This window comes from Jaculus jaculus, chromosome 13, assembly GCF_020740685.1.
Source record: "Jaculus jaculus isolate mJacJac1 chromosome 13, mJacJac1.mat.Y.cur, whole genome shotgun sequence".
In the NCBI taxonomy this organism is placed as follows: Eukaryota; Metazoa; Chordata; class Mammalia; order Rodentia; family Dipodidae; genus Jaculus; species Jaculus jaculus.
Window position 1 is genome coordinate 15529437 of NC_059114.1, and position 13086 is coordinate 15542522.

The 13086-nt window shown below is 45.9% G+C and overlaps 1 protein-coding gene across 1 annotated transcript; it reads left to right on the plus strand.

Annotated features, from left to right (window-relative positions):
• Positions 1-1946: 1946 nt before the first annotated feature.
• On the plus strand, positions 1947-12304 carry Pla2g1b (phospholipase A2 group IB). The gene is made up of 4 exons (XM_004673053.2): positions 1947-1980; positions 8991-9150; positions 10167-10294; positions 12180-12304. The coding sequence occupies exons 1-4, from the start codon at positions 1947-1949 to the stop codon at positions 12302-12304; spliced, it is 447 nt and encodes a 148-aa protein (XP_004673110.2).
• Positions 12305-13086: the final 782 nt, after the last annotated feature.

Genomic DNA, 13086 nt, shown 5'->3' on the forward strand with positions numbered 1-13086 from the left:
GAGAGCTGGAGAGATGGTTTAGCAGTTAAGGCGCTTGCCTGCAAAGCCTACGAACTTATATTCAAATCTCCAGCTCCCGCATAGCCGGACACAGTGTTGCAAGGGCACAACATTGCACATGCGCACAAGGGGGCGCACCCATCTGCAGTTCGTTCAGGGCAGGGTGAAGGTCCTGGTGTGCCCATTCTCTCTCTCTTTCTCTCTCTCTCTCTCTCTCTCTCATAATGAAAATGATTTAAAAAAAAAAAAAGATTCTAAGTTCTCGGAAGGGTAGGACGGCTTACAATGCAATTTTCCAGACATAAAATGGCCTTGATTTGATATTCATGACCTCGAAGTGCTTGACACTACCTACACAAGACCTCTCTTGTAGGAGGAAAAGGTGATGACATCAAAATACAAGAGAAACTACTTGAAAGGGGATTCAGTGGAGGGGGGATTTGGGGAGGGGGGAGTTGGAGTAGAGCGAGAAAATTATCATGGTTTATTGTTTATACTTACGGAAGCTGTCAAAAAATGTTTTAAAAAGCCCGGTGTGGTGGCACACGCCTTTAATCCCAGCATTTAGGAGGCAGAGGTAGGAGGATTGCTGTGAGTTCAAGGCCACTCGGAGATTACACAGTGAATTCCAGGTCAGCCTGGGCTAGAAAAAAACTGGGCATACTGCATAGTGGCACACAACTATAATCCTAACACGCAGGAGCCTGCGTAGGGGGCGGAATCAATGTGAGTTCAATGTCAGCCTGAGCTTCAGAGTAAGTTTCAGGTCAGCCTGAGGTAGAGTGAGACCCTTCCTTAAAAAAAAAATACTATGATTTTTCTTCAGATTTTATAAATCTTTCACCTCAAAAAAAAAAAAAAAAAAAAAGCCATAAAAGAGCCGGGTGTGGTGGCATACGCCTTTAATCCCAGCACTGGGGAGGCAGAGGTAGGAGGATCACTTTGAGTTTGAGGCACCCTGAGACTACATAGTAAATTCCAGGTCAGCCTGGGCTACAGCGAGACCCTACCTTGAAAAACCAAAAAACAAACAAAAAAACATAAAAGGCTGGACATGGTGGTGCACAACTTTAATCCCAGCATTTGGAAGGAGGCAGAGGTAGGAGAATCACCATGGGTTTGAGGCCACCCTGAGACTACATAGTGAATTGTAAGTCAGCCTGGGCCAGAGTGAAACCCTACCTCAAGAAAAATAAGAATAAAAATAAAAGATCTGGGCTGGAGAAATGACTTAGTGGTTAAGGTAAGGTACTTGCCTGAAAAGCCAAAGGACCCAGGTTTGATTCCCCAGGACCCATGTAAGCCAGATGCACAAGGTGGTACATTTGGAGTTTGTTTGCAGTAGCTGGAGGCCCTCTCTCTCCTTTTCTCCTTCCCTCTCTTTCTCTCAAGTAAATCAAAATGAGAAATAAAATATAAAAAATAAAAATAAAAGATAGCCGGTCGTGGAAGTGCATGCCTTTAATCCCAGCATTTGGGAGGCAGAAGTAGGAGAATCACTGTGAGTCTGAGGACAACCTGCGACTGCAGATAAACCTGGGCTAGAGTGAGGCCTTACCTTGAACAAAAATCAAACAGAAAAATAAATAAAGAAATAAAAGATCAGGGCATGATGGGGCACGCCTTTAATCCCAGCACTTGGGAGGCAGAGGTAGGAGGTTCGAGGCCACCCTAAGACTACATAGTGAATACAAAAAAAAGACTCTAGAAAGAAAGGGAGAGAGGGGGAGGAGGAAGAGGGAGAGAGAGAAGGAGAGCCAACCACAACCCATGACATTATTTCCAGTGATCCCTTGCAAGCAAATCCCTCAGCGTTGTTCCCCCCACAGACTCAAGGCCAGCCCAGAGTCTACGAGAGCAAAGTAAACAGGCTTATCTTGGGGGTGTGGGGCCCCAGGATATAAGGAGGGAAACCATGGTCACTGCAGTCCTTGTAGTCACTCAAGATGAAATTCCTTGTGCTGGCTGCTCTGCTCACAGGTAGGCACCCGTCTCTACCCCCTCGCTAATGGGGGCCCCTGACCACAGGACACGGGGCTGGCAATAGCTGGGGTCTCCATTCTGTGCTCCCTATGGGGCTTAAGAGCTGCTGGGCTGGGGTTCCCTCCTCAGTTCCCCAAATCCTCAACAGCTGGCACTTTGCAGCTTCCAGTTTTGGACTCATGCACCCTTTTAGAATGTAATGTTTTATCCTGTTCTACTTAAGTGAAGAAAACTCCCTTCTTTATCTGTCATGTTGCCTGGGTACAATAACTTCCCAAAACCTACTTGTGCCCTGTCCCTGTCCCCTTCCCTTCCTTCTCCTCTCTTTCTTTCTTTCTCTTTCTTTTTTGGAGTAGGGTCTCACACTAGTCACTCTAGTCCAGGCTGACCTGGGCTGTATAGTCTATGTAGTCTCAGGGTGGCCTCGAACTCACAGCGATCCACCTACCTCTGCCTCCCTAGTGCTGGGATCAAAGACACATGCCACCATGCCAGGCCTTTTCTTTTGAGATAGAATTTTGTTTTCAAGGCTGGCTTTCAACTCACTACGTGGCCCAGACTTGAAATTCTTCCTGTCTCGGCTTCCCACGTGCTAGAATTACGCTAGTGAGCTACCAGGGCGGATCTGTGCACCTCTTACCTTGCTCGCAAAGCCTGACGGCCTAGGTTGGATTCCTCAGGACCCACATAAAGCCAGATGCACAAAGTGGCACATGCGTCTGGAGTTTGTTTGCAGTGGCAGGCGGCCCTGGCATGCCCATTCTCTCTCTGTCTCTTTCCCTTTTTCTCCTCTTTCTCATTCTCAAATGAATAAATATTTTTATAAATTATTAATTAGAGCTGGGCATGGTGGCACATGCCTTTAATCCCAGCACACGGGAGGCAGAGGTAGGAGGATCACTGTGAGTTCAAGGCCACCCTGAGACTCCATAGTGAATTCCAGGTCAGCCTGAGCTAAAGAGAGACCCTACCTCGAAAAACCAAAATATATGCATGTATATATATATATATATAAAATTTAGGGGCCTGGAGAAATGGGTTAGTGGTTAAGGTGCTTGCCTGCAAAGCCAAAGGACTCAGGTTTAATTCCCCAGGACTCATGTAAACCAGATGTACAAGGGGGGGAGGGAGCACATGTATCTAGAGTTCATTTGCAGTGGCTAGAGGCCCTGGCACACCCATTCTCTCTCTCTCTTTCTCTCACTCTCCCTGCCTATTTCTCTCTCTCTCTCTCAAATAAAGAAAAATAACATTTTAAAAATAATAAAATATTTTTAAAAAATTATTAATTAGGAAGCCAGGCATGGTGGCACACACCTTTAATCCCAGCACTCTGGAGGCAGAGGTAGGAGGATGACCATGAGTTCTAGTACACCCTGAGACTACATAGCAAACTCCAAGTCAGCCTGGGCTAGAGCAAAACTCTACCTCAGAAAACCAACAAAAAAAAAAAACAAAAACAAAACTAGACAAGTCAGGCATAATGGCTTACATCTCTAATCCCAGCAGTTGGGAGGCTAAGGTAGGAATCCAGCTTGGGCTACAGAGAGAGTTTCAGGTCAGCCTGGGCTAAAGTGAGACCCTGCTTCAAAAATCCAAACAAACAGGGGCCTGGGAGATGGCTCAGCAGTTAAAGGAGCTGGTTTGCGCAACCTGCTGGCCTGGGTTCAATTCCCCAGCCACCCCCATAAAATTTCCGACAGGCATTCATTTACAGGAGCAAAAGACCCTGGCATACACACACACACACACACACACACACACACACACAAATAAAAATTTAAAACAGAACTTCAAATACATGCAAGTTCAGTCCAGGCGTCTGCAGAGTTAAGTGTGTGGGCACTTCTTGACACTTGTCCAGTCCTGGCTGGGCAGCAATGATGCAGGAAGGAAAGAAGAGAGGAAGTGGATTCCAAGGTCTGTGGACGGGAGAAACTGCAGGCTGAAAGTACTTCAGGGACGTTTCACGGTCCTGTATCTAAGAGCCACGCCTCCAGGTTGGGATTCAGGGAGGCAAGCACACGCTGACACACTCTGACCCAGTCTCCCGGTGAACCTGATGACTGTCAATCCATTGCAATTTCCAGAACGTGGGGGGCACTGGACTATGGGATCCAGGGCAGAGCAGTTGCATACCCCCTCCTTCCTTTTCCTGTTTGTTTTTTTTTTCTTTAATTTTCCTTCTCCTTCTGTTTGTTTTCAAGCAGGATCTCACTCTAGCCCAGGCTGACCTGGAACTCACATTGATCCTCCTACCTCAGCCTCCTCCATGCTGAATTAAAGGCATGAGTCACCATGCCCAGGCCTTTCTTTTCTTTTTCTTTCTTTCTTTCTTCTTCTTTCGAGGTAAGGTCTCACTGTAACCCAGCCTGGCCTGGAATTCACTATTTAGTCTCAGGGTGGCCTTGAACTCACAGCAATCTTCCTACCTCAGCCTCTTGAGGGCTGGAGTTAAAGGCATAAAAGTGTGTGCCACCACACCTGGCTTCTTTCTTATTTTTTTAATTCATTTTTATGAATTAAAAATGGGCACACCAGGGCCTCCAGCCATGGAAATGAACTCCAGACACATATGCCACCTTGGGCAGCTGGTTTGCATGGGACCTGGAGAATCAAACCCGGGTCCTTAGACTTTGCAGACAAGCACCTTAACCAGTAGGCCATCTCTCTGGCCCATCTTCTTTTTTTTTTTTTGGTTTTTCGAGGTAGGGTCTCACTCTGGTCCAGGCTGACCTGGAATTAACTCTGTCATCTCAGGGTGGCCTTGAACTCACAGCGATCCTCCTACCTCTGCCTCCCGAGTGCTGGGATTAAAGGCGTGCGCCACCACACCCGGCTCCATCTTCTTCTTTTTAACAGGGTCTCACAAAGTAGGTAGCTTAGAACTCACTATTTAGACCAGGTGAGCATCAAACTTAAGGGAATCCTTCTGCCTCTACCTCTGCCTCTCAGTGCTAGGATAACAGACGTACCCTGCCTCTCCCAGCCATTCATTCCTTCTCCTCTGGGTTTTCTTCCCACCAAGGCGGCTTTCTTCCCAGTCCTTCGGTCTCCCCTGTTCGCACCTCGCCTTCCACATCCCCTGCTTCCTCGGCACGTCAAAGCCTCCCATCGGTCTACCACTCTCCTTCCCCATCCTCCTCATTCTGTAATTCTCTCCAGAGAATTCTCACCCCTTCATGAACTTGACCTCCACAGTGCAGAGAACAAATGGGACGTACTATCTGCCCTTTTCTACTTTCATCTTAAACATCAATCATATCAATACTTGAGTAACTTCCTTCTTTTATTTTTACTTTATTTATTTGTGTGTGTGTGTGTGTGTGTGTGTGTGTGTGTGTGTGTGTGTGTGTAGCCAGATGCACAAGGTGCCGCATGCATCTAGAGTTCGTTTGTAGTGGCTGGATCGCTATCTCTGTATCTGCCTTCCTCTCTCTCAAATAAATAAATAAATATTTTTTTCTCAACTTTTATTAACATTTTCCATGATTATAAAAAGTATCCCATGGTAATGCCCCCCCCCACTTTCCTCTTTGAAATTCCATTCTCCATCATATCCCCTCCCCATCCAATCAGTCTCTCTTTTATTTTGATGTCATGATCTTTTCCTCCTCTTATGATGGTCTTGTTTAGATAGTGTCAGGCACTATGAGGTCATGGATATCCAGGCCATTTTATGTCTGGAGGGAGCACATTGTAAGGAGTCCTACCCTTCCTTTGGCTCGTACATTCTTTCCGCCACCTCTTCCGCATTAGACCCTGAGCCTTGGAAGGTGTGATCGAGATGTCACTCAGTACTCCAGTCACTTCTTTCCAGTACTATACCTTCTGAGTCATCCCAAAGTCACTGCCATCTGAAAAAAGAAGATTCTCTACCCAAAGTGAGAGTAGCATTAATATAAGGGTATAAATATTAAGAGATGTGCTTACTGGGCAGTTTGATAAGCATAGTATATACATTTTTCCAGACATCAGCAGATGTTACACTCTTAGGGCTCATGACTACCCCTGTTTTCAATATCAGGGATGTGTTTCTCCCCATGGACTGGCCTCCAGTCCAATTGGAAGGCAGTTGGTTTCCACCATGACAGATATGCCCCTATTGCACCTGTTGGCTCATTTGGTCTGGCTGGCCAATTATAATGCTTGCAGTGTCCACTGTTGAGTATCTTCACTGGTGGTATCTCTTTCTCCCATTGAACTACGTGTAGAATGGCTTCTTCCAGCTTCCTGTCAGCTGGTCTACATGAAGGATGTTCTCAGCTCAGTTCCAGCAGGATTTCTCAGTGGCCTTGCAGCCCAAGTATGTGGAGTCTTCAGCAATAGGGTCTTACCATCTATTCCTGGTGAGAAACCAAGGGCCTCGGCAATGGCCTATAATGTTTTGGGGGCATCAGGGACCTCCTTGGCCAACAACTCACGGGAGATATCCCATCCTTGGCACTGAAAATTTTCTAACAATGATCTATGGCTCCTGAGTGTTCCATTGTCCAAAACCAGAGGATTCCATATGATTTATTTGCATCCTCTTAGATTTTGATTAGCCCTCCCTCCACCTTTCCTTTACTCAATCTCTTCCCCTGACCTCACTTTGGGCCTTTTCACCCCCGTTAATCTATTCTTCTACTTACATATATAAAATACCAACCTATTAAGTACCCTCCTCCCTTCCTTTCTCTTCCCTTTATATCTCCTTTTTAACTTACTGGCCTCTGCTACTGAGTTTTTTCCTTCTCACACAGAAGCCCAATCATCTGTAGCTAGGATCCACATATGAGGGAGAACATGCGGTACTTGGCTTTCTGGGCCTGGGTTACCTCACTTAGTATAATCCTTTCCAGATCCATCCATTTTCCTGCAAATTTCTTAACTTCATTTTTCTTTACCGCTGAGTAGAACTCCATTGTATAAATGTGCCACATCTTCATTATCCACTCATTAGATGAGGGACATCTAGGCTTGTTCCATTTCCCAGCTATTATGAATTGAGCAGCAATAAACATGGTTGAGCATGTACTTCTAAGGAAATGGGATGCTTCCTTAGGATATATGCTTAGGAGTGCTATAGCTGGGTCATATGGTAGATCAACTTTTAGCTGTTTTAGGAACCTCCACACTGATTTCCACAATGGCTGAACCAGATTACATCCCCAACAGTGTAGAAGGGTTCCTCTTTTTCCACATCCCCGCCAGCATTTATGATCATTTGTTTTCATGATGGTAGCCAATCTGAAATCTGACAGGAGTGAGATGGAATCTCAATGTAGTTTTAATCTACATTTCCCTGATGACTAGGGTTGTAGAAATTTTTTTTTTTTTTTTTTTTTTTCGGTTTTTCGAGGTAGGGTCTCACTCTGGTCCAGGCTGACCTGGAATTTACCTGGAATTAACTCTGTCATCTCAGGGTGGCCTTGAACTCATGGCAATCCTCCTACCTCTGCCTTCCAAGTGCTGGGATTAAAGGCGTGCGCCACCACGCCCGGCTAGAACATTTTTTTAGATGCTTATATGCCATCTGTATTTCTTCTTTTGAGAACTCTCTATTTAGCTCTATAGCCCATTTTTTAATTGGCTTGTTTGATTTCTTATTATTTAACTTTTTGAGTTCTTTGTATATCCTAGATATTAATCCTCCATCAGATATATAGCTGGCAAAGATTTTTTCCCATTCTGTAGTTTGCCTCTTTGCTTTATTCACAGTGTCCTTTGCAGTACAAAATCTTTGTAATTTCATGAGGTCCCAGTTGTTAATCTGTGGTTTTATTGCCTGAGCAATTGGGGCTATATTCAGAAAGTCTTTGCCAAGACCAATATGTTGAAGGGGTTCCCCTACTTTTTCCTCTAGCAATTTCAGAGTTTCAGGTCTGATGTTAAGGTCTTTAGTCCATTTGGATTTAATTCTTGTGCATGGAGAGAGAGAAGAATCTATTTCTATCCAGTTTTCCCAGCACCATTTGCTGAAGAGGCTGTCTTTTCCCCAATGAGTATTTTTGGTATTTTTATTTAATATCAGGTGGCTATAGCTACCTGGACTTATATCTGGGTCCTCTATTCTGTTCCATTGATCAACATATCTGCTTTTGTGCCAGTACCATGCTGTTTTTGTTACTATGGCTCTGTAGTATAGGTTAAAATCAGGTATGGTGATACCTCCCGACTTATTTTTGTTGCTCAGTATTACTTTAGATATTCGAGGTTTTTTGTGATTCCAAATGAATTTTGGATTGTTTTTTCTATTTCTGTGAAGAATGCCTTTGGAATTTTGATGGGGATTGCATTAAATGTGTAGATTGCTTTTGGTAAGATTGCCATTTTTACAATATTGCTTTTTCTTCCAATCCAGGAACAAGGGATGTTTTCCATTTCCTAGTGTCTTCTGCAATTTCTCGCTTGAGTGTTTTATAGTTTCACTGTAGAGATCCTTTACTTCCTTGGTTAGGTTTATTCTAAGGTACTTAATTTTTCTTTGATGCAATTATGAATGGGAGTGATTCTCTGATTTCATCCTCGGCATGTTTGTTGTTAGCATATAGGAAAGCTACTGATTTCTGTGTATTTATTTTGTCTCCTGCTACATGGCTGTAGGTGTTTATCAGCTCTAACAGTTTGCTGGTAGAGTCTTTAGGAACCTTTATATATAGAATCATGTCATCTGCAAATAATGATAAATTGATTTCTTCCTTTCCAATTTGTATCCCTTTTATGTGCTTCTCTTGCCTTATTGCTGTGGCTCTGGATCTCTCCTACTTCTCCGCTGCCGTTTCGATTTCCTGCACACCTCACTGTTTAGTAAAAGTGTGTATTTTGCTGAGGTTTTTTTTTTTTTTTTTGGCTCCCCCCCCCCAGGCTGCTTTAGCGGGGTATCTACGCTGCCATCTTAACCGGAAGTCCCCCCAATAATTTTTTAAGTACACTATTTTATGTTGCCCCCGGGAAAGCCCTGCTGGGGAGGCAGCTGGCAGAGTCAACCAGGGCGGGTTTGAACCTGCTGCGCTTTCTTGCAGTGGGCACTGCTGCGCACAGCATCAGCCCCCGGGCTGTGTGGCAGTTCCGCAACATGATCAAGTGCAAGATCCCCGGCAGTAACCCACTGAAGGAATACAACAACTACGGCTGCTTCTGTGGCTTGGGGGGCTCGGGAACCCCCGTGGATGAACTGGACCGGTGAGCGATGCGTTGGGAGGGAGATCGGAGTGATTGCCCTGGGGTGGAGACAGAGACCCAAGCCCAGGATCTCATGAGGCCCAGAAAGGATGGGACGACACTCTTGCATATTCACTGAGGATAATATGTTTTTATACAAGCCGGGCGTGGTAACCCACGCCTTGAATCCCAGCATTTGGGAGGCGGAGGATCGCCGTGAGTTCGAGGCCACCCTGAGACTACATAGTGAATTCCAGGTTAGCCTGAGCTAGAGTGAGACCCTACCTCGAAAAGCCAAATATATATATATATATATTCTCATATAAAGACCCAGAGGACCCTGTGTCCAAGGCTCCCTTCAGTAAGGTCAGAGATGTAAAATACTGGGCGATGCCGCCCTCTGGTGACAGAACAGGACTTCGGTCATCACAGCCCCAATCCTGTTCGGTTAAAGTCACTTTAAAAAAAGAAGCCCGGCGTGGTGGCGCACGTCTTTTTGTTTGTTTGTTTTTATTTATTTATTTGAGAGTGACAGACAGTTAAAAAGGCAGAGAGAGAGAGAGAGAGAGAATGGGCGCGCCAGGGCCATCAGCCACTGCAAACGAACTCCAGACGCGTGCGCCCCCTTGTGCATCTGGCTAATGTGGGTCCTGGGGAATCGAGCCTTGAAACGGGGCGGGGTGGGGGTGGGGCCTTAGGCTTCACAGGCACAGGCAAGCGCTTAACCGCTAAGCCATCTCTCCAGCCCCATGGCGCACGTCTTTAACCCCAGCACTTGGGAGGCAGAGGTAGGAGGATCGCCATGAGTTCGAGGCTATCCTGAGACTACATAGTGGATTCCAGGTTAGCTACAGCGAGACGCTACCTCGAAAAAACCAAATAAATAAATCTGTGATGAGAAGTCTTCAAGACATGGGCAGATTCTTCGGAAGCACCTTGCCTAAGTCCACCTGCTCCTGAGAGAGAGCAGGTGAGGGCTGACCTACGACTGCGCACCAGTTCACACTCCTCCTTCAGCTGTCTCTGAACCTTTCCAGGTGCTGCCAGATCCACGACCACTGCTACACCCGGGCCAAGAGGCTGGACGGCTGTAAATTCCTCGTGGACAACCCCTACACCAACAGCTACTCCTACAGCTGCTCGGGCACAGAGATCACCTGCAGCAGTAGGTGTCCCCAACCCACCTGGCTCTTGGGGTTCTAGCTGACCTTCAGTAGGCCTGAGTCCTAGAAACGATGACCCCTGTGTTCTGTGGTCGCTCTCGTTTTCGTGTGGATTGAATTTTAGGGACTTGAGCATGTTGTTCTACCATTGAGCTACATACCCAGCCCTCTCCTTCCTTTCTTTCCTCTTTTTCTTTTTCTATTTTATTTATTTGAGAGGGAGAGAATGGGCACACCAGGCCCTCTAGCCCCTGAAAATGAACTCCAGATGTACGCACCACTTTGTGCATCTATCTGGCTTACATGGGTACTGGGGAATCAAACCTGGGAACTTAGGCTTAGCAGGCAAGCGCCTTAATCTCTAAACCATCTCTCTAGCCCCCCCCCCCGCCCCACCTCAGCCCCTTACTTGGTCTCATTTACCCTCACAACAACTCTGTGTGATAGGTACTAAAATTATCCCCACTTTATATTTTATATATATATTTATTTATATCATATTATAACTGAAGCTAAGAAGGTGGAGCCACATGCCCAGTCACACAGCGCATAAGTGATGGTGTTTGGAGGCTGGAGAGATGGTTCAGTGGTCAAGAGCGCTTACTGCACCTGCAGAAGGGCCTGAGAGGGCATGAGATTGCCCAAGTTCAATTCCCCCCCAGCACCCACATAAACAACTGGGCATGGCCACACATATCTATAACCCCAGTCCTATGGAGGACAATGACCAGAGAATTGCTGGGATTTGCTTGATCAAATGAAAAAGCTGAGCATGGTGCCTTTAACCTCAGTACTTGGGAGGCAGAGGTAGGAGGATCTCTGTGGGTTCGAGGGCACACTAAGATTACATAGTGGATTCCAGGTCGGCCGAGGGGCTAGCATGAGAGTCTACTTTGAAAAACAAAACAAATAGACAAAGATGGTGAAAATGGCTGCTCTGGGTGGAGAGACAGAAGAGCACACAGAGGATGACACCTGACACATGTGTGCACAGGACACGCCCATCTGTGCACACATGGAATACGCTATACACATACACATCACACCACACAACATACTCTACACACACTAGTGTGCATGTGTGCCAAAAAGTGAAATAAGGGATGGTGTTTCAGTTTTCCTGTTGTTGGAGGCAGGGGTCTCACTCTCACCCAGACTGATGTGGAATTCACCTTGTGATCCAAGCTGTCCTCAAACTCATAGGGATTCTCCTACCTTAGTCTCCCGAATGCGTTCAGCTTATTTATTATTATTTTTGGTGGGGAGGGAAGGGTCTCACTCTATCCCAGGCTGACCTGGAACTTACTAGTTCCAGGCTGTTTATTTTATTTTTGTTTTTTGAGGTAGGATCTTGCTGTAGCCTAAGCTGACCTGGAGTTCACTATGTAGTCTCAGGCTGGCCTAGAACTCACAATGCTCCTCCTGGGATTAAAGGCATGTGCCACCAAGCCTGGCTTAAAAAAATAATAATTTTATTTATTTATTTTCAAGCAGAGAGAGAGAGAGAGAGAGAGAGGGAGAAAAAGAAGAAGGGAAGGAAAGAAAAATGGGTAAACCAGGGCCTCCAGCCGCTGCAAATGAACTCCAGATGCATGCACCATTTTGTGCATCTGGCTTTATGTGGGTACTAGGGAATCAAACACGGGTCCTTTGGCGTTTGCAAGCTAGCATCTTAACTGTTAAGCCATTTATCCAGCCCTACATTCATTATTTATCAGAAAGTCCAATGGAACTGGGTACTCCAGTGGGCTTTCTGTTGCTTTATCTCTCCACCCTAAATCTGCACCAATGAGAAGACCAGCAGCTCCTTCCACTCATTCATTTATCCCTGGATTGTACAGCAGTGTCCAGCTTGGCTCAGCCTTTCTCCTTCTCTCCCTGCTCCAGGCAAAAACAAACCCTGCGAGGCTTTCATCTGCAACTGCGACCGTGAAGCAGCCATCTGCTTCTCCAAGGTTCCATACAACAAGCAGTACAAAGACCTGGACACCAAGAAACATTGTAAGAAGTGAGTGTCACCGCTGAGTAGCATCGTTCCTACCCACCTTGCTGTCCTCCCCTTAGACTGTGCCTTACAATAAAGCACCGCGTTGAAAGCTCTCCTATCTTGTAACTATTGTGCTCTGTGTACTGAACATCGTCACGAGATTGTGCGTATTGTTCCTTCTTGCCCCACTGGCAAAAGTTGAATGAAACAGAAAGGGCTGGGAGAAACTGGGCATGGTGGTGCACCCCTTTAATAACAGCACTCAGGTGGCAGAGGTAAGAAGGATCGCTGTGAGTTCAAGGGCAGCATGCAACTACATAAGTAAATTCCAGGTCAGTCTGGGCCAGAGTAAGACCCTACCTTGGGGAGAGGGAGTACCCTACACGAAGATGATAGATAGATAGATAGATAGATAGATAGATAGATAGATAGATAGATAGGGTTGTTGTTTTGTTTTGTTTTTGAGGTAGAGTCTCACTCTAGCTCAGGCTGACCTGGAATTCACTATGTAGTCTCAGGGTGGCCTCAAATTTATGGCAATCCTCTTACCTCTGCCTCCCTAGTGCTGGGAAAAAGGCATGCGCCATCACGCCCAGCTCCTCAAAGATATATTTTCATTGCTCCAAAGGCTAAGCCAGGAATGACCAAATGAGCATCTGCTGGGCACTCACTCCAAGAAATGGGGTTCAGGTGGGGAGGTTGCTTTGCAGTAGCATGACATCTTCACTGAGCATGTCACATGCCATACGCTATTTAAATAACAGTTGCATGCAAGTACACTGAGCCATCTTTTTTTAAAAAAAGCTT